The following is a 21,936-nucleotide window of genomic DNA, read 5'->3' as shown; positions in this document are numbered from 1 at the left end:
CAATAGAGGAGAGACTAGAGGAGTTGGGATCGGCAGAAGTGGCGGTGGAGTCTGGCTCGATCGGAGAGGTGTGGTTGAGGAGGATGTTGCAGAATTCGTCCTCTGGTCGAGCCAAGGTGATCCGGATGGTCGAGTTGGCCCTATTGTCGCTCTGCTGCTCGTTGCCGGAGAGAGACGCCGACGACAGTGACTATTGGATTTCATCCACGGCCTGCACTGCGATCGACTTCGTCGCGTGGGATTCAAATATCATTCTCTCTCACTCACTTCTTCCGAAACAGTTGAGTCCCACCAAAGGATTAACTCCTCTGCCGAATCCAATGGTTTTCTCTTATCCTCCGGCGGCTCCATTAAAGAACAAAACAAGCCTTTTGTTTTCTTTTTCTCTTCTGGAAAAAGTGGGAGATTCGTTGTGCTTTTTGGTGTTGACAAATAAAATATGCTTTTGGTTTTGGATTCAGAAGGAGAAACAGAAGATACGGGTTCTGTGGAGTGTGCCGGAGATTCGGAGAAGACGAGAGAGCAAGAGAAGAAAATAAATGAATTAAAAAACAAAGTAGGAAAAGAAAAAAAAAAATAATAATAATATTTAATTGATATATGGAAAATGAAGGGAATCTATTGTGGGACGTTTTTTTATAGGGAATCAAAAAGTGGTTTGGTTCCCTAAATTTTCCCTAAATTAGGAAAAATGGTTGGGAAGCTGCTGCTAGTGCTCTAAGACGCAGCTTTTGATCAGCTTTAAAACCCTGAAGCTAGAGGACCATCTTGTCACTTAAACAAAATAGTTAAAAATTATGTTTTAAAATGACAAAAAATCATATCCCATATTAAAGTAATACTTGAGTCAAACCACGTCACCCGTTTCCATTTCGGGTTATTACATAGAAATAAAATTTAGGCAAAATATTCTAAATTCTCTTTGTATTTTCTTTTTTTTTTAAAAAAAGAAAAATTATATTTTAGACTTGAACTTTCAATTTAAGATTTTTGTAAACACAAATATTATATTAATCAAATTATAAACTGGCGTCTAAAATACAAAATTTGGGGCCCACCTGATCAGAACACGTCAGCTCGTAACAGCCTCCATCACTCGCCGCGTAAGCGCATCAACGAGACCCAAACCCGCTTTATAAAATGCATCAACGTCAATCACGTGCTCCCACACTTACCAAAAGAGAAAGCGAGAAACGAAGGCGTATTTTATTAAAGCTTGGGACGAATTAGGAGGGGCTAAAATGCGCCCACAGTTAACGTCACCTGACGCCCATTGTATTGCTTCTCCTTCTTCTTGTGCATTTTCAGCGAGTGATCGGAGGTTGAACGCTCTGGCGAGACACCTTGTCGACGCATCGGTTGTGATGGACACTCAGAACCCTAACGACACCGTTTCTGCCTCTCCCACCTCCGGCTTCCATGTCGATTCCGTTTTCGCTCACGTTGTTCGTGCTCCCGAAGATCCCATCCTCGGGGTACTCTCTCTCTGTGTTTGATTGCACTGTTGCAGAGAAAACTGAGGAAAAATAATAGAAAATGTTGCCGAACGTGTGTTCGTGTTATTCTCTAGAAAAATAGAGTTCTCCTTATCTGTGTGTGATACCGGAAATTTTTTAGATCCTGGATTTTGCTATGATTCGTGGATAGAAAAAAAAAATTGAGTTCTGTTTGTGATTGAAATTCTTCTTGTTGGTTTATGGATGTTGATCGCAATCACTGATGGCCATGTGATCACCGAAACTCTTTGATGAGTTTCTCACGCTATTCTATATTTTCTCAGCGGCCAAACAGAGCGTCAAGGCTCTATTTTTTTTTTTATATTGATATTGATGTTAGGAAACGCATATGGCCACAGATGTTGAACAAATAAGACTCTTAGACTAAACGAAACTTATGTTCGATTAACAGGTGACTGTTGCATATAACAAAGATCCAAGCCCGGTTAAGCTGAATTTGGGTGTTGGCGCTTACCGAACCGAGGTGAGGATTTATTTTTTCGTTGGGCTAATTTGAAGTATTGTTGTTGAATTATATTTAGAGCAAGAAGCACAATATTTCATTAATTAGATATGCATTCTTGTTTTTGCATACATGGAGGGTGAGAGGCTATATATATATATGCAGAGTGTAATGGACTGCAAATATGGGTTAATTGATTGTAGATGAACAGTGTAAGAGGAATCTGATAGGGGTTAAATGTTAAATGCATTTGCTTTTATTTCTGATTTGACATGTTACTAAGCTGGTAGTGTCAATGGCGTAACAGGAAGGAAAGCCTCTTGTTCTGAAGGTAGTGAGGCAAGCAGAGCAGCAGCTTGTTAATGACAGGTAGGCTATTTGATTGTTATCATCGTGATCTTAACTTTGTTCAAAGTGGTGATTGAATTTGCATTTGTTTGATGTCTAGGGCACGCGTGAAGGAATATCTTCCTATTGTTGGACTTGCAGAATTCAATAAATTGAGTGCTAAGCTTATTCTTGGTGCTGACAGGTAAGGAAGCCCAATGTTATAAGGGATCAAACACATTGTATTCAATATCAGGATGTTTGACATAGGAGGTTTCTTGCTGGTTCTTTGCCTGATCGCATAATTTTTTTATTTTTTTTTTAATTTTTTTTAATTTTTTTTAAAAAATTTTGGCAATGGATATAGCCCTGCTATTCAGGAGAACAGGGTAACCACTGTTCAATGCTTGTCTGGTACTGGCTCATTGAGAGTTGGAGGCGAATTTTTGGGAAGACATTACCATCAAGTAAAGTGCTTACTTGTTGAATTGTTTTTCATTTTAGCTATGATAATTGTTCCTTATATGGTTTCATATTACCTTTATCATCTCTTCAGCGCACAATATACATTCCCCAGCCAACATGGGGAAACCACCCAAAAATCTTCACTCTGGCAGGTCTATCTGTGAAAACTTACCGATATTATGATCCAGCAACACGTGGGCTGAACTTCCAAGGTTTGAAATTATCCTACTTGCTAGTGTGAATTGATTGCTTTTATATGAGTGATAAATAATATCAGATGATCTTCTTTAATCATTTATTCCTTACTTTTCTTGTGTTTTTCGCCTTTGTTCTCCTGCCTTTTATTTTATCTTTGTTTGTTAACTTATGTTGTTTGTATCACAGAGTGTTTATGATTTTCTTGCATATGTTTCTGGCAAAAAACATAGTGTCTTCAGCAAAAAACATAGTGTTGTAGTAGTTCTTTCTGATCTTAAGATATTAATTTACTGTTGCTGACAGGCCTCCTAGAAGACCTTGGTTCTGCCCCATCTGGAGCTATTGTGCTGTTTCATGCATGTGCACACAACCCCACCGGTGTTGATCCAACAGTTCAGCAGTGGGAGCAGATCAGGCAGCTGATGAGATCAAAAGCATTATTGCCTTTCTTTGACAGTGCATATCAGGTAGGTAACTTTATATGCAACGAGTGCATCGAGCAATTTCCCTATCACTAGAATTCAAATGTTTATTCCTTGCTTAACATCATCCCATCCTTGTGAACTCAAATTGTACTTTTTTGGCATCAAAGGGTTTTGCAAGTGGAAGTCTGGATGTAGATGCACAGTCTGTTCGTATGTTTGTTGCCGATGGTGGTGAATGCCTTGTTGCTCAGAGTTATGCCAAGAACATGGGACTCTACGGAGAACGAGTTGGTGCCTTGAGCATAGTAAGACTCTTACACTAACTTCCACAAAATTAATGTTTCATACCTTTGGCTGATGGTGGGGATAACATTTCAAATTTGTAGGGGTATATGAGTTCTATATACCTTTAAAATTTAGTGTTTGTAAACCCTGAAGGGTTGGCTCAAGTGGTAAGGCCTTGGTCTGTGGTATAGTTCCATGAGGTCTAAGGTTTGAATCCTCTTGAGTGCAAACAATTTTTTAGGGTCAGCCCGCCGGCGAAGCCGGAGTATTACCCAATCTGTGTGGAGGGGCACTTTACACAAGTCTAAGGTTTACCTAATAGGAGTGAGTACACGACGTGGCCCTGCCTTGGAAGGGTTCCTCGTTATCAACAAAAAATTAGTGTTTGTAACTTTGTACTTTTTGATTCTTAGTGCATGTTGCCTGTTACATCATGTGAATGAATTTCTTTTTAGGGATTCCGATCCACTTATTGGTTTATGCTTTTTATCCTGCTGTTTGTGGACCGACAGTTGATCTCTACCTTTGCACCTTTCCTTTGATTATTGTCATCTCAATTTTATGGGTGAATATAGGTCTGCAAGACTGCTGATATTGCAAGCAGGGTTGAAAGCCAGCTGAAACTTGTAATCAGGCCTATGTATTCAAACCCACCCATTCATGGTGCATCTATTGTGGCTACCATCCTCAAGGACAGGTAATTCAAAGCTTGACAAGAAGCCTGGCTAGCACAACTAGGAAAAGGAGTAACTTCGAAGTATCAGGACGTTTTATTTTCTTCTTTTACCTTTTTAGTGAAATTGAAAAAAAAAAAGAAAAAGGATCCTAGCAATATACGGCATCTATGAATTTCTCTCGATTGTGGAGTTCTCATTTTGTTCTGTTGCATACATCTTTCTATGCGGTACTTACAGGGACATGTACAATGAATGGACTATTGAGTTGAAGGCAATGGCTGACCGTATTATCAGCATGCGCCATCAACTTTTTGATGCCTTACGTGCTAGAGGTCAGCATTTTTTGAGTTTTATTCCTGTTCTCATACTTTAATTGTAGCACCAGTTTTGTTTTTTTTTTTTTTTACTAGTACTTCTTCGGTAGGTGGTGGTCTGGATTGTGCATTAGCCTCCGAGTGTGGGCAAGTATTGATTGAGACCCTCTCTCTTCTTCTCCCCCCCCTCCCTTCCTTCTCTCTCTTCTTCATCTGTTAGCCTCTGTTTTAGCCTTAGTGTGCATAACATGGATGCTTGTCTGCTTTTTTAAACACAAGTGGACATAGTGTGTGCATTTGTAAACCCCAAGTGGTAAAAGGTCTTTGGACTTTGGTGGCATAACTATCAGGTCTAAGGTTTGAATTCCCTTGGTTGTAAATAACTCCTTGGGGCCACACCCTTGTCGAAAGCCAGATTTAACCGATCCATGTGATGGGGATGCATTACACAGGTCCAAAGTTTATCCTTTAGGGGTGGCTACATAAAGTGGTCCTGCCTTGGGAGGTCCTCTGTCATAATTATTTTTTCAAAAAAAAAAGGTGTATGCATTTGTTTCACTTAACCTATTTGGCAGGTACACCTGGGGACTGGAGTCATATTATTAAGCAGATTGGAATGTTTACTTTCACGGGATTGAACTCAGAACAAGTTGCTTTCATGACTAAAGAGTACCATATATACATGACATCTGACGGGTAAGATTTATTTCTTAACTTAATTTATCATAGAGGAGATTTAATATAAGGAAATTTTTTGTTCCTTTTCTCCTGTAACTTAAGTCGGTAGAGTACTATTATTATGCGTTGAATTTTCTTTCTTCTTTGCTTTCCTTTATTCTCCATTTTGTTTTAGTATAAATTGTAATTTCCCTTGCTCGAATCATGTTTACATTGGTCATAATGGTTACCTGAGCACATTCGCTATGTGGGAAAAAAAAAAAAAAAAAAAAACTAATCTTGATTTCATTGTAAGAGTAATTGTGATGGAAATGTTCTCTTATCCATAACTTTGGCAATTGATGGCAATGTGATTGATTATAGTGAGACGCAGCTCTGATGTTTGATGTCTATCGCCATGTTGAATAGACTTTCATTGTGGTAAATAATGGTGTTCTTATTAGGAAATCAGATTTACTCCATGTTCATCTCTTTCTATTAATCTTAAAGCCTCACATAGAAGCTCTTGAGGACATATCACCAAGCTACCTATTCCAGTACTATTATTGGCAGCATATATGAATTCAAGACATAGTCAATAACCTTAAATACATTATTATATGCCTCTGTTTAAAATGTTGTAGTTGACATTGCAATGTTAAAGTTTTAGAAGGCAGAAAATCTTTAGCTTTAGAGATTTCAATAATCAAAATCTAAGCATGTCTTAGTTTGTCTTCTCTGTGGTGTGAGGCTATATGAAAACATGTAGCCTCATTTTGTAACAATCGGATTGTATAACGACCCCAATTATCGAGGGTTGATGACAATCCAAAAGATTTGACTAGTCGAATCCAAAGCTGATCTAGGAATTGCTTAAAGCATGTATGTCTAGGCATCTATGGTACACATTGTGTTCACATGAGACAACAATTTCAACTCCAATTCCTAAACCCTTGCTTTCTGTGAATTATGCAGGAGGATTAGCATGGCAGGTCTGAGCTCTAAGACCGTCCCTCATCTTACGGATGCAATTCATGCAGCTGTAACTCGTGTTGCCTGAGTATATTATAGGCAACATTCTTCTAGTGAGACTCTCTAAGGTCTTGCCATATCCCCCGTCTACTCTTTATATTTAACTATTTTGTTTCAATAATTGCCCTCTAAGTACTGAGGGGTTGAAAGATGGTGGTGTTTGATAATTGAGGATTGTCGAAGAGATTTGGTTTTAATCTTTAGAAATTTTGGACAAGTTATTTTTAGAGCTTGTATGAGAAAGATCTTGCTTCTGGAAGAGTATCTTTTATCCTCTATTTCCTTGCCAAGAAATGTAAGAAAAAGAAGAAGAAAATTGAAATTTAAAATTCAGTTTCAAGTGCTCCGGGGAGCTTATTTCAACTGATGATCAGCATTGCATTTTAGAGCTTGTTTAAAATTGCATTAAGGAGTTTAAAAAAAAAAAAAAAAAAAAAAAAAGGTTATTTTAGTACATAAGAAGCTGTGCAAAACTTAGAGGTTTCGACCATAAAGACGTTGATCAATAGTTGTGTTTGTGGTAATGAATGGTCTAACGAGGCTACTGTGTCAACACAAAAACCAAACAAGAAGGGGCTTTCAAGTTACGTCGTAGTCTCAGGCGGCCTCATATCTTAACAAAGATTAACAAAGCTTATTGCCTCATAGTCTCAAGCCAACTGATGGATAATTGTTTCTTCAAATTAGTTTGGTATGTCTTTCATGAATGAGATGCATAAAAAGGAACTTTTTATAATGTGATAGCCGGGTTATTTGAGAAGAAATCGGTAAAAAAGGAACTTCAAATCTGTGCTCTCTCTCTCTCTGTAAATACTCCAATGGAGATGATGATTCGTATTGAGGAAATGGCTACTTTCTGTAAATAGTCTAATGGGCAACTACAGCTGTTGTAGAGAACCTTGTGCCAAGAAGTGCATTTCACTCTACAAGACAAGGGACTCTGTCTTGGTTATATATTGTATGGGGGTGTTCGCAGAGACATAATGTGATTTATCTACAACTCTAATATTTCAAAAAAAAAAAAAATCCATGATCCTGTATATTTTGCACGTACATGACCTTTCAAGTGAATTTTGCGTATCAACTACATGCAAAAAGTTTTGATCTGATTGAAGCACTGGACAATGGAAGTTGCAAATAATCACTTCTTTGATTCAAGTGTACAACAACATATGTAAAATGCTGGAATCCAATGCTAACGAACAGATCCTTACTTTACAAGTAGCTTGGAAAAAAATGCTGGCTTAACTGAAACTCAGAATGAAGTTGGTATTGTCTCCTGCCTTCTCGAAGAGTAAGCGCTTTGTTTTGTCTTTGGGGAGTTGTGTGCGAAATCTCCCAAACTCTTGACATAGAATAATACTATCTGCTTGGTAATGTGATGTGCAGATGCATCATCTTCTAATAGAATTCCCAGTCGCGACCATTAAGAGGTAAGTGGTCTGCTTGAAAAATGAGGTAACATAATCTAAAGAGTACATTGAACTTGAACAATCTTCTATCAATTTTAATCAAATCAAAATCGAGAAGTGCAACAGTGTAAGAGGAAGAACAACGGACTATGTATACATCAACTTCCAACTATGACAGTGAAAGGCTTTAGCCATAGAAAACCGCTATCTGCATTCCTTTAACAGATAAGAAGAGGGACTTGACAAGCTTATACCGTTAGAGGATTTCACATTTTCTGCTCCCTTACTTGGTGTTCCACATTCACTGAAGTCAAGGATGCGACGCTCTGTCTGCAAGATTTCAAAATAATCTATTCAGCAGATTTTTGTGAATATATATCAAGGAATGTATTAATAGTAGGATACAATAATTAAAAATTAAAAAACAAAAATAGTTGTAGCTTATTCACTTCGTATTAACCATTTCCCTAATGTTTATGAATCACTGGAGGGACTATTGCACATGCCAGCCTCTTACTAAGCTAGTGGACTTCTAATATTTTTCCATCGTGTGATGAACCATTTTTGTGGAAAAGAACTAAAATGGAACATTGCTGACCTACCATACTTCCCTACTAGCGCTAGTTATTTGTTCTGGAAAAAAGTTCTATAGAGAAACTTATGCAAAACTTGTCATACCAGAACATTTGGAGCCAACTGGGAACGGCTCCCCATATGGTTATGTGGTACATGATTGTTTTCTTGGTCCCGATTTCCATGGTTGGTGCGTTTTTCCTTTAGTAATGTTTTTGGAGTTTCATTTCCCAAAACCTCCTGGGCATTGGCATATGCAGCAGCAGTGTGCTCACTTATCTGTTTCATCAACCCAATGGCATCCAAGCTTTTATCTCCTGGGCTCATAAAATACCCTATATCCTGGAGGAAATCGCAAATATCAATAAAAGAACAACATAAACCATATACTCTACAAAAATAGTTATGAACCAGAACTTGTGATACCTCAATTGTTATTTCAGTATCAATCCTTGGACCAGGCAGAAAAGAGTTGATGAACCAAGGGGATTTCCATGCTGAAGGGGATTCAATACTTCTTTTATATGGAGTTCCACCAAATCTGAAACAAACGCCACCAAAGCAACTTATCAGAAACAATCATGCTCAATCTATGATCAACGAAAGATTAGCAGGGGACACTAAGCTTCAAGCTCAGCTTTGCCAGAAATCAGGCACGCAGCACAACGCTCCAAAGCTGAAGGGAAGCGGCTGATCTTACATGCTTAAAAATTCCACCAGAGCAATAATGTGAAAACTGAAAATAAAAGTGAAAGTGGCTGAATCTTACATGCTAAAGGTTTCAATAACAGCATCATTCCGAGCATTATCAACTGTAGTCTCCAGAGGAGCTGATGAAGAAGCAGACTGTACACATGTAACTGCTACTGAATGACTTTCATGCTTCTTCTTGCAAACAGTAGGGGAGCTAACAGGTATGCATGGATTTCCACAAGATGATTTGTTAGAAATTCCTTGATCTGATGCAGCTGCCAAGCTTCTAGATTGTTGATTTCTTGGGCCTCTAGCACTTGAACTTAGTAATGCTCTGTCTGATTTGGAACCTACTTGACCAGGAGAATGCAAAAGCGGATCATTCATGTCATGTTCAACAAGGACTCCAGAAGGCTGCGGGACCTGAAAAAGGTGAAAGATTGGATTAGAGAGAGAGAGAGGATGGGGGCTAAATATACCAAACCTATTGAATAAACTTCAGTAATTGCCTACCAATTCTCTTCACAACACATAAATGAAAAGCAATTACAATCAGTACTAGAAGAAATGAAAAGCAATTAAACTTAACAGTAACATAAAGAGAACATATGCAAAAATTTATTTTCAAGGAAAGCAGAATTAACCAATTGATCGAAGGAGAATAATCATATAAATTTAAATTCTTTCTGCAGTCCAACAACCTTAGCAACACCCTGGAGAATTTCAATACGTTGCCCAGATCACACAGGCAAATTAGTCAGAACACAGACAGCAAAACATACAAAGTTAAGACTAGTTAATCAGCTTGAGTTAACCACATCGTAATTTGTTATATAACTTATACCAAAGTAAAACTCGGACTCTACTAATTTCCTCATTTGTAGAAAGCTGATGCTCAACAATTAAAAATAAATAAATGAAAGCTAGTAAGAGAACTTACAATATGGGCAGTGTCAACATTAACTTTGGTCTTAGCATCGACATCAGCAGTCACCTGCTTTGTGTTGTCCTGGGAATCACCATTATCAAAACTTTTCTCTACAATTCTACCATCAGAAAATGCAGCACCATCTGTTCCCTTTTCTTTGTCCCCTTCCAAGGCATTATCAAGATTTTCTTTATCATCAGCGGAGGCTCCAGAATTCTTTTTATGGTTAGATAGTGGAGGTGCTCTTTGGTTCCCACTGTCATCAAACATAACATCTAAACGTGAAAAATCTCTTGCCAAACTGGATGTCATGCTGATCTCAAGCTTTTTGTCGCTTCTTCTATCTGACAATGGTGACAATAACTCGCGGTGTCGTTTCTTCAATATGGATGGTGTACCTGTGAAAGTTTTAGCAGCAGATTTTAACAAAGCATCTGGAGTATCATCAGGAGATGGGGAATCACACAACCTAAATGGGGTGATGCAGTTCATAGAAGACATCATAAACTGGCGGATACCAAGTGGACTATATTCTTGCTGCATGTCACTTCCAGATTGTATCAGATCACAGCTGAAAAATGGAATATCCATGCTTGGAACACGAGGAGGCTCATAATATAGTGCTCCAGTCTCCTGTTGTTCTGTATGTACATGTGGTCTTTCACCTATAGAAGGGCATGTGTGCGTGATATCTGAACCTGAACCAAAACTATTTACAGGTACTAATTTTGAAGGTTCCTTTACAACATCCGGTTGCTCTTGTATTCCTGTGTTCTCTGTACTATTATTGCAAGGAGAACCAGCAGAGCCATTGGTATAGATAAAGCCATCATGGACACTAGTGACAAACCCTTGTTCTTGAATTTCAAATAAATGGCTAGGTTCGTCACCGTATATAAGTGTACCACCATCAACAGATATAAGCGAAGGTACGGACACAAAAGCCTGAGAGTATGGAGTACCCATTAGGTCAGGCCTAGGAGGACAATATGTTTGTGAAGCTGAAGTTCCACCAATTTCAGGTATCATGCAGTCTGTTGATTGGCAATGAAATGAATCTATGTATCCGCTCGAGGTGACCGTATCAGAGCCTTTTGTGAAATTTCCAGAGAAAAAACTTCCATCATTTATTGCCTCTGAAAACAGAACTCTACAACATTCATCGTCAGATATCAACACGTGCTCTTGTTTATAAGAACCCATGGCTATATAGCCCGTTGAAGTAGAAGCTTTCAACTCGGCAGAAGTTTGAAATGAAACATTCACCATTTCATGGCTTTCATTAGTACCTACACAATGTCTTTGCAATTGCGATGATTCCTGCTCCAATTCCAGTGATGAGACATTTGGTAATGCATGTATATTAAGCTGGTGATCCCTGCTGCCAGAAGTCCCAGCATCATGCGAAAAATTTTGCTCAAGAAATTTCTCAGAGCAACCCACTTCACAAGTAATATCTGACATTGAAAAAGCAACATCTTCCAGAGATGTGTAATATTGTTCGGAACAAGATGGCAAACTCGACTTTTGTTCCTTTCCTAAACCAGATTCTTGAGTCAATGGAAATTCCTCTCTGATAGCATTGGCCATTTCACTTGTAGACTGAAAGAAGCCAGCAACAGACGAATCTTGACTGCATTCTGAAATTTCTTCTGCTTCTATCCCTTTGGAACTAGTATCACCACCACTAGTCTGCATCCTTGAAGAAGATGAAAGCATGGGTTGATTTTGATGTCCAGCATGAGGAAGGGCTGGGAACTGCGCAAGTAAACCTGATGCCAGATAAGAATCCAATTTCTTTTTTACAGAACTGTTCCAGTGGTTTTTTATAGCATTGTCTGTTCTGTTGACCACACAAGTGCAGATACATCAAAAATCAGTAAAAGTAGCAGTGTTAGAATATAAATCTTAGGATAGAACAATAGTGCAAGAAATAGAGTCTTGTAAGGAACTAAATACAAATAAACTGAAAAAACAAAGTAAAAAAAGGAAAAATTGCAGCCTCTTATACAAATAACTTTTTTTTTTTAAAAAAAAAAAAGAAAAAAAAAGAAGAAAAAAGTAAACGTCTTATACAAATAACTAATGCACATACCTTCCTGGCAAAAATTTTGTTAGCTCTGCCCATTTGTTCCCATAAATCTGATGGGCACGAATCAGAGCCAGTTCCTCTTCCTGGGTCCACGCCTCTTTGTTTATAGCAGGGTTAAGATGATTATGCCACCTAAAATTGGTACCAATTTGAATGAGGCCAAATACAGCATACAGTTGCTGACACACAAAACACATACGAGACAGCTATATGTGTTTTATGATTGAACAGTAAAATTTATAACAACATCCAGAAAGGTGAGAAAACAGCACTTGACTATCTGTGACTGACTGTTTATATTGAAGGGCCCCTTGCCTCTTTGTTTATAGCAGGATTTATATGATTATGACGACTAAAATTGGTATCAATTTGCATGAGTACAAATATAGCATACAGTCGCCCACACACAAAACACATACCAGACAGCTAAATATGATTCATAATTGAACACTAAAATTATAACTCCATCATCCAGAAAGGTAAAAAAAATACAGCACCAGACTAACAATTTATATTTGTGAGGGGAGGGGGGAATCATGGTAAAGAAAACCATCAAATTAGTTAGAAAAAACCCTTTAGGCATACCTTTCACGACACTGCTTACCAATACGTCCAGGTAAATGCTGTGCAATTGTGGACCATTTTTTTGGACCATACTTTTGTACCAATTCAACCATCATTTCATCCTCCTATTCACAATTTACAAAAGTAACCAGTAAGATCATCATAATCATAGAAAGACAAGGCAACGCAACTTGGGTGAAACTGCAAAAGGGAATGGAGGGAATTGACACAAAACAACCAGTTATTATAGGTCACCTCTTTAGACCATGGGCCTTTGACAAGCTCTGGATTCAAGACCTTCTGCCACCTATGTAGGCATTGTACATCAGTGCGGTCCTTGAAACACTCCGCTGCAGGGCCAGATTTTACAATTAAAGAATGAACATAAGTTATGAAACATTATGACAAGTCAAAAGTACCACAATTAAGAAATAAGAGTAAAATGGTTGAATGGTTTGGTCATCTGCAAAAAAACACCTAACAAAAAAAGATTTTCATAAGTTCAGAAATAGAAGGACAAGGCTAAGACCAAAGACTGTTTGGGCTCAAAAGTAGCACCAACTGAGGATTGTAAGTAAATTAGCTGAAATAAATGTTCACATGTAACTAGCTCCTAGAACTGCAACAATAAGAGGTTGAGTCAGTACGACATTGGTAAGAAATGGTGTGGGCCACAAGAAAGAGATAAGACATAATAGCTTATGTATTATAGCATATGGCCCTATGTGAATTGCCGGGGGTTTTCTCTTGTATATTTCTTGTATGCGTTGCGCCCCTTGCGCTTTTTAATGAACTTGCTCTACTTATCTAAATAAATAAATAAATAATAGCATATGGCCCTATGTTGCATAAACAGAGAGTAGGAAAAAGGTTTTTTGTTCAATCGAATTCACCATGTCCGCAGAAAACTTCATCTTAAATTTATCCAGAAAATGGAGAAAAAATAAATAAATAAACATTATGTACGTATTATTTGCCAAAAGCACCCAAAGAGAGACCAAAATGTGCCCATTTGGAAGGGAAAAGAAAGTGTAGCACACAAAATGAGAGTGAAACGATATAAAGTTATCTGGAAACATTTTTCAGACAATAGTTCAAGCGGGACTTAACTTTTCCATCCAGGACACCTGTAAGTGACTACCTCATTTCATCAATCTTACAAACCAATAATCCAAATTCATGGAACATAGTTAGAGTTGTCGAAAAATTGAACCAAAAAATAATTTGTTAGTTTTGAAAAGATTCCTACATTGTTCAGTGATCTAGTGGTCCGCTGTCCAAAACTACAAGTTAAAGTTATTGTTTCCTCTGTTAATCTCCTATAGAAGACATTTGATGTTGCCAAATTAAATCAAGTAGAACCCTATCATGGGCCTCAAAAAACTACAGGCCATCTATAAAGCTACAAATATACAATGTGCAAATTAATTGGCAACCAAGAACTCATAAATGTGTAATATAGGAACAAATGAAAATCTTAGACAACAAATTTTTTGAATAAATCAGAAAATAAATGAGATACTATAATTCTATCAAACATTCATGTAACAAGGCTGACGTGGCACTCCCAACTAACCCTTGAATTAATTCTTGATAAATAAATAAAAAAAGGAAAAGATCCAATGGTTTATTTGGAATACCACGTCAACATTGACGGATAATTATAAGATAAAAATATAGTATTTAGCATTAATAAAAAATATGCATATACATGGAATAAAATTGAAAAAAGAAATTCTGAAAGTACAATGAAGCACATCATTTGTTAAATAATTCATGCTGACAGAGATAAACACATTGTTTCCGCAATAATACCTATTTTTTTCCAGTTCTTTCCTTTAAAGCGCTGAACAGCCTTCCGCAAAATCTCATCCTAAAACACATTGAAAATTCATTGCATTCACTTGACCAAAATATAATGAAAAGAAATAATGTGTTTACATCTAAAAAAATGTAATTATAACTGAAACACAAGGATCAGTGGAGAACTCATATTAGTTTCGTAACCCAATATAGCAGCCATAGTAGCAAATCGAACAATTAGTTCTCATGGACTTTACCTCTTCAGGTGTCCATTGTCCTTTGGTAGAACGCCTCGTAGGACCACTAGTCCTCCTGAAAAAGAGTTGTAAAATGTTAAGAAACATTCAGTTGCTAACAAAACTGTCATTTCCTCAATCATTACCAAGATACCAACATTCAATTTGTAGTACAAAAAGCTTGGTTTTCCTATAGAAAAATACCCAATAAAGAAAAGAATTCCTCAATCTGAATTTATATTTGTAGGTTGAGATTCTAGAAAAACAAAAATCAAGAGAAATTGTTTCTCAATAAATCTTTTTAAATTTAAAAGCACTGCCATAACATGCGAGAAAAGCCTAACAATCTGATTTAATATCTGTAGGTTGAGATTCTAGAAAAGCGAAAATCAAGAGAAGCTGTTTCTCAATAAATCTTTTTAATTTTAAAAGCACTGCCATAACATGCGAGAAAAGCTTGATAGAACATGAATTCAAGGATATGAACTATCAAGGGAATGGTGCTAAGCACTGATTAAAATATGTTCAGCCAAAGTTATAAAGCAAGCACCGAAAGTAACTTGAAACAACCTATCCCTCATTCATTGGTCGAAAATGGACCCAATAAATTGACAAGCTGAAGTCCACAGCAAAACATTATCAGAGGAAGAACATTGGAGACATTCATCTAAAGAGCACAGTTCTAGATGCTTTTAAATTACCCATGTAGAGCTCGCATTTTCTGACCACCATCGCCAAACCCATCTTGGGTAGTAGAAATTGTCCTGTCACCTTCCATAGTTACTTGACAAATAGGTAAAGCTGCATACCCCAATCCCCACTCGACAGCAACTCTCTCCACAATATGTTCTCCAAATCATTATATTCTACCTAAGAAGAGGCAGCACCTACCTTCGCGCACGACAAATCCACAAGCTAGGGTAAAAAAAAAAACACATTTAAAACAGACATCATAAAGTTAATAACAAAATGGTCAAAATTGAAGCGAAAATAAAGTACAAAAACGAGCTAGATAGCAAATACAAAACTATAAATCGAAATTGGCAGCCGTCAATCAACTTAAACTAAAATACATAATCTCATAGAATGACTTTTCTACAAGCAATAAAAAGAGCTTCGTATAGAAATCAGTTGGTGTGAGTTTCGAAACTAAAAAGAAAATAAGATCTGAAACTTTTAAAATTCAAGCTGAGAAAATGCAAAAGAAAAAGAATCAAGAAGTAGACAAATAGTAAATCATAAGTAATACATACCGTGCGTCCGACAAAACATTGAAAATGTTCCAAAAGAAAACCTAATATCCATCGAACTCAGGTATGAAAATTTTCTAAAATTTGAGATAAATTTCAAGAAAAGAAAAATCTATCAGATCAATCCTAAAACACTCGCAAAAGTACTTGAATCATTGAAATTTTATGAAATCCAAAGCTCGTGGAAAACGAAAAATGGACACCCGAGAAACAAATTTCAAATTTAAGCAAAGGAATGACTAAAGGCACTCACAGAACTGAGTTTTAGAATGCCAAACGCAGAGAATCGAAAGGGAGACGAAACCGATTAGTGCGATCAAAACGGTGCGCATTTGCAGATCCAGAGGAAGATATGTGAAGAGTAGCCGGGGGGGGGGGGGGAGAGACAGAGAGAGAGAGAGAGAGAGAAGGGAGTGAAACGGTCCACTCTATTCAAACATGGAAGGGGCGGACTATGAGATTCAAACCCTATGTTAAAGGTCGAGCAGGTTCTGGTGAATGGGCGGCTGAGATCTTGTCCACGTGGGAATCGCGGCCGTCCTACTCACATGGGCGTCGTTGTTTGGTCTTTTTCAAAAGTTGTTTTCCTCTTTTTCTTTTTTTTGTCCGAAAGTAATTAATTCAAAATACGGAATTTGAAATCCATAGAGTTTATAGTCAGCACTCAGCATTTAGTAGTAGTCTTTTTATAATTACATGGGAACAACCACTAAACCACACACGGGTCTACACGAAAATAGTACAATTATTATCCATGTGATCCCTAAAAATACTAGAAGCAGTTTTCTTTATTTTTTTTTTTAAATTTAAAGTATAAATTTATTTTTTACCTTCATATCCAAATACATTTCACAATAACTTCTCTTATCTTTCTTTATACTATTCAAATGTTATTTTTTTACAAGAGATATACAAGAGATAAGAGAGGGGAGAGATATTTTATGTTAAAATAATGTATAGAGAAGCTAAAGTACTATAGACGGGTGTCATTAGGGGCGTGGGCCACCCAAGATCGGACTCGATCGGGTTGTTAATGATGAACGGTAGAGTACAATATGCAAGGCACCAGTATTATATTACAGGTCCTGTGGGACAGCTCCAACCCTGTCGAGAAGAGGTTAATATCCTAAGTAGACCATATGGTATTGAGTTATTACACGATTCTCTTATTATAGCATATGTTATATCGATACTGCATCTATGATAACATTGTCAAACGACAAACTGTAACCTTGCATTGTTGCATGTAATTTATAAATAATTGAGTTCGCTACATGTTAACTCGTCACCATGTATATTATTACTCACTAAGTCGTGGACTTATGCTTGTATCTTTTCCACCTATGAAACATGTGTTGTTTTATAGTTGGATCACTTTTAAATGTTGGATTCAAGAGGACCTCGAGGCTGATGTGGCCGTTTTGCGTAGTGATATCGATCTTGTTATGCTTGAAGACTGATTGCAGGATTTTGAAGATTGCTCTTAGTAATTAGTACTTTTGGGTGATGTTGTAGGCTTAGATTTTGAGGCCCGATTGTGTACAAAGGATTTAGTTTAGGTCTTTTATATTGATGATTTGTATAACAAATTCAGTTAATGTAATGACTCTTGGTAGATGCTCTGCCTGTAATTAATGTTGATAGTATATTTTAGGTTTTCACTGCATAGTATTCTCTTTTTGAGAAGTAAAGATCCCTGAGTCTTATTCCTTGTGAAATGGGACTGGGAGGCAAACCGTGAATTTAATTACTAGTTAATTAATTTTTTGAGACATTACACAGGGGGTGGACGAATCACACCCAAATGACCAAACCCTAAAAAAATAAAATTTGGGGTTCCTCAAAGGAGTTCTTTTACCCAAATTTTCAGCCAACCCCAAATGGTCATGGCATTGAGGATGTAATATAGGGTTAATTGAGCTTGTTAGTTTTATTGGCTACATTCTGTTAACAAAAACACTACCATGTAAGTGTGCTGCTATAATAGGGATGCCATATTATTCTAGAGCTTTCCAGAATATTCAGAGATTATTTATCCGATATGGAAAAGGCCTTAATATGACAAGTATCAATGTCACAACCATCAAGAAGGCAATTTCCGAACTCCAGGAAGATTCTGTACAATTTGCAACTCAGCAAAAATCTCCAGTTGACCGTCCGGACGGCCCAGTGAAGCGTCCGAACGCCCATCAGCTCGAGAAGATTCTGAATAGTTTAGCATAGACAACATGAACCATCCAAACAATAGGTCAACACCGTCCAGACGCTACTTAGTGTTTAAGAAGATTCTGAACTACGCAACAGACATATTTGGTGAAGACAACTAGCAACTGTTTGGATGGTGTTGCTCTAGCGTCCGAACAGTTGCTAGTTGTCTTAGAGAGGGTGTTTGGGTAGAAATTGTGAAGATCTGCTAGCTCTCTAAGAGTTGTCTGTTATGTGATTTGATCGTGTAAAGTCTAGCTTAGGGTCCTCCCTAAGCTAAATGAATCCATTGAAGACCCCTTCAGGTATGAGACCTGATTAGGAAGCGTTCACGTTGGATTACGTGTTAGAGTGCAAGGTACTATCGCTACATCAGGGGTATGTGAGTGTTACTGTTTTGTTACTAGCTTTGTTTTCTGAATAGTGGATATCCTGGGTTTGGCTGCCCCAGAGCGGTTTTTCTCTTAATTGAGTTTCCACTTCGTCGACAAAATATTTGTTTCCTTTAAAATTCGCATTTAATATTTTGTTACACACTTGATCACACACACACGATAAATTAGAAGTCTTTATTTTTCAATTGATATCAGAGCTTGGTACACTCTATTTAGATTAAATTCTTGAGTGTGATCCTTTTGACTTCTAATTTTTTTTTTTTCATGTCTCAAACTCTTAATTATGTTCTTGCCTTTGGTGGCATGAATTATGGTTATTGGAAAGCTTGTATGCGCTTCTTTTTAAAATCTATTGATGTTTGGAAGATTGTTGAATCTGGTTGGATTAAATCAGATGAAACAACTTACGAACTCACAGTTGCTCAAACCAGCGCGTGACTTTCCAATGATAAAGCCCTACATGCTCTATGTCAAGCGCTTTCACTATTTGAATTCGCAAGAATTTCAAACTGTGAATCCACTCAAAAAGCGTGGCAAATCTTAGAAACAACATATGAAGGCACTAAACTTGTTAAATTTGCTAAGCTCCAAATGTTGATTTCTATATTTGAAGAAATTAAGATGCTAGAGGATGAGACATTTGGTGAGTTTTACACTAGGACGCCAGAAACAGCAACTCAATTCCAAATATTTTAAGCCATTTTCTAGCATCCTATTAATCCTACTCATTTTATTTATCCAAATTTAGATTTAAACATTAAATAATGTCCTGGACATTACATCTCTCCCTCCTTATAAAAATTTCATTCTCGAAATTTGGACACAACATCATTTTACATACATGCAATCATGCGTTATCATTCAAGAATAACATAGACATGGTATGAATCAAGTGATCATACCTGGGTTTACTCAAATAAGTGGGGATATCTATCCCGCATTTGCTGCTCAAGCACCCATGAAGCTTCCTCAGGTCCATGATTCCCCCATAGAACTTTCACAAGTGGAATCGTTTTAGTCCTTAACTGTTGTTCTTTGCGATACAAAATTTCCACGGGCAACTCTTCATATGTCAGATTAGGCTGAATATCAAGAGGCTCGTGATTAATCACCTGTGGTTGATCGTGAATACACTTTTGCAGCTGAGAGACATGAAAAACGTCGTGAACGCCCGCCAAATTAGGAGGCATTTCGATCTTGTTTGCTAAAGAGCTCACTTGTTTCAACACTTTGAACGGTCCAACATACCTTGGACTAAGCTTGCCCTTGTTGCCAAAACGACACACATTCCACATTGGCGACACCTTGAGATACACAAGGTCACCAACTACAAATTTTAACTCGCGACAATGCTTATCCGTATAGCTTTTCTATCAACTTTGCACGGTAAGCATGCACTTTTGGATAAGTGCAATCTTTTCCTTCATCACCTGCACTAATTCTAGCCCCAACAGCTGTCTCTCGCTTACTTCGTCCCAATATAAAGGCGATCGACATTTGCACCCATACAAGTTATACAACGCCTCATACGGTGCCATGCCAATAGTTGCCTTAAAACTATTGTTATAGGCAAATTCAATTAAAGGCAAATGCCGTATCCAACTCCCCTTGAAATCCAACACGCACAACCTAAACATATCCTCGAGAGTTTGAATGGTTCTCTCGGATTGGCTGTCGGTTTACAAATGGTAAGCTGTGCTAAAGTTCAACTTCGTACCCATAACACTTTGCAGTTTCTCCTAAAACCTCGAAGTGAACCGTGGATCATGGTCTGACACAATGGAGATAGGTACTCCATGTAGCCTCACAATCTCCTGCACATACAAATCTGGTAGCTTTTCCATCAAGTCAGTGATCTTGATGGGAAGTAAATGGGTACTCTTCGTCAACTTGTCAACAATAACCCATATGGCATCTTGTCCGCTTGGTGCTTTTGGAAGATCTACGACAAAATCAATAGTAATCTGATCCCACTTCCACATAGGCACTTCAAGTGGCTTAAGTAGCCTTGCAAGCTTCTGATGTTTAGCTTTCACAAGCTGCCAAGAATGACACTACGCAACATACTCAGCAATATCCTTCTTCATGCCACACCACCAAAATCTTTTCTTCAAGTCTTGATACATCTTATTATTACCTAGGTGAACAATGTATCATGTCTGGTGTGCTTCATCAAGGATATCTCTCCTTAACTCAGCATCACTAGGGATAACTATTTTCCCACTACTTGTCTTCAAAGTCCCACCTTCAGTGAGATAGAACCCATCTGCCTCTCCTTGTCTGGCCTTATCCCTGAGATCTTGCAGCTCAAGGTCATCTTCCTGTGCCACTCTGATTCTGTCAACATTCATAGGCCCTAGCACAAGTGTGCCATAATAAGAGGACCACATGTCATCACCTTGTCAATCTGCATAGTGGCAAACTGCTGAGATAGTTGGCCCATGACTTCTTCTGGATCAGTCTCATCTTCTCAGTACTTCCTACTCAATGAATCAGCTACTACATTGGCTTTAGTAGGATGATAAAACATCTTGTTATCATAGTCTTTCAAGACCTCAAGTCATCTCCTTTGCCTCATATTTAAGTCTCTTTGTGTGAAAATGAATTTGAGACTCTGGTGATTGGTGTGAATTTTGCACTTCTCACCATATAGGTAATGTCTCCATATCTTCAACGCATAGACAACTGTGCTAGCTCCAAGTCGTGAGTAGGATAGTTCTTCTCATGATTTTTCAGCTGTCTTGAAGCATAGGCCACAACTCGGCCTTGCTGCATAAGTACATATCCCAATCCCTTCTTTGATGTATCTGTATAAACAACTTATCCAACAGACTCCATGGGCAATGTCAACACCGATGCAATGACTAATCTACACTTCAATTCTTGGAAACTGGCCTCGCATTCATCGCTCCATATAAATGGAGCATTCTTCCTTGTGAGGGTGGTGAGTGGCCCCGACAATGAAGAGAACCCCTCTATAAACCTCCGATAGTAACCTGCCAATTCCAAGAAGCTATGGATCTCCCGTACGCTTGTTGGCCTTTCCCATTCAACCACTGCTTGCACCTTAGCTGGATCTACTGCAAGACCATTCTTGTTTACAACATGGCCCAAGAATGATACTTCTTCAAGCCAAAATTCACACTTCTTGAACTTAGCAAATAGTCTCTTCTCCCTTAGTTTATTCTTGTTTTATTTTAACCTTGTGATGGTCTTGGATCATCATTGGTAATTTTTATTATTTGTGTATTTATTATATAACATTCCATATTAATTGTTAAGATTCATGTTTGAGCATTATGTCACCACGTTTCGGTGCTTAACCATGAATCAAAGTAATGATTTTAATTGATTTAATGACTTTTTTAAAATAGTGAATATATTCTTGTTAATATATATATATATTTATCTATTCTATCATTATTGCATTCCTGCAAGGCGGCTCT

The 21,936-nt window shown here is 37.6% G+C and overlaps 3 protein-coding genes across 3 annotated transcripts; 1 reads left to right on the top strand and 2 right to left on the bottom strand.

Annotated features, from left to right (window-relative positions):
* The first annotated feature begins 1,178 nt into the window (after positions 1–1,178).
* LOC133870818 (aspartate aminotransferase, cytoplasmic) lies at positions 1,179–6,598 on the top strand. Its single transcript, XM_062308046.1, has 12 exons — positions 1,179–1,475; positions 1,909–1,980; positions 2,267–2,328; positions 2,408–2,491; positions 2,654–2,753; positions 2,843–2,963; positions 3,253–3,416; positions 3,542–3,679; positions 4,235–4,356; positions 4,574–4,668; positions 5,226–5,346; positions 6,283–6,598. The coding sequence occupies exons 1-12, from the start codon at positions 1,242–1,244 to the stop codon at positions 6,365–6,367; spliced, it is 1,398 nt and encodes a 465-aa protein (XP_062164030.1). The 5' UTR covers positions 1,179–1,241; the 3' UTR covers positions 6,368–6,598.
* Positions 6,599–7,470: 872 nt separating this feature from the next.
* LOC133871199 (transcription factor MYB3R-1-like) lies at positions 7,471–16,277 on the bottom strand. Its single transcript, XM_062308591.1, has 12 exons — positions 16,144–16,277; positions 15,342–15,555; positions 14,662–14,716; positions 14,417–14,474; positions 12,857–12,951; positions 12,623–12,726; positions 12,041–12,169; positions 9,958–11,788; positions 9,094–9,440; positions 8,751–8,865; positions 8,430–8,666; positions 7,471–8,081 (listed from the first exon to the last, which is right to left on the bottom strand). The coding sequence occupies exons 2-12, from the start codon at positions 15,416–15,418 to the stop codon at positions 7,956–7,958; spliced, it is 3,174 nt and encodes a 1,057-aa protein (XP_062164575.1). The 5' UTR covers positions 15,419–15,555; positions 16,144–16,277; the 3' UTR covers positions 7,471–7,955.
* A 3,121-nt stretch (positions 16,278–19,398) lies between these two features.
* On the bottom strand, positions 19,399–20,880 carry LOC133871525 (uncharacterized). The gene is made up of 4 exons (XM_062308962.1): positions 20,659–20,880; positions 20,237–20,529; positions 19,921–20,047; positions 19,399–19,794 (listed from the first exon to the last, which is right to left on the bottom strand). Exons 1-4 carry the CDS (start codon positions 20,878–20,880, stop codon positions 19,399–19,401), a joined length of 1,038 nt encoding a protein of 345 aa, XP_062164946.1.
* Positions 20,881–21,936: the final 1,056 nt, after the last annotated feature.

This window comes from Alnus glutinosa, chromosome 6 (genome assembly GCF_958979055.1).
Source record: "Alnus glutinosa chromosome 6, dhAlnGlut1.1, whole genome shotgun sequence".
Taxonomy (NCBI): domain Eukaryota; kingdom Viridiplantae; phylum Streptophyta; class Magnoliopsida; order Fagales; family Betulaceae; genus Alnus; species Alnus glutinosa.
Note: the sequence above shows the minus strand (reverse complement) of the source record. Positions and strands in the feature narration are given on the sequence as shown.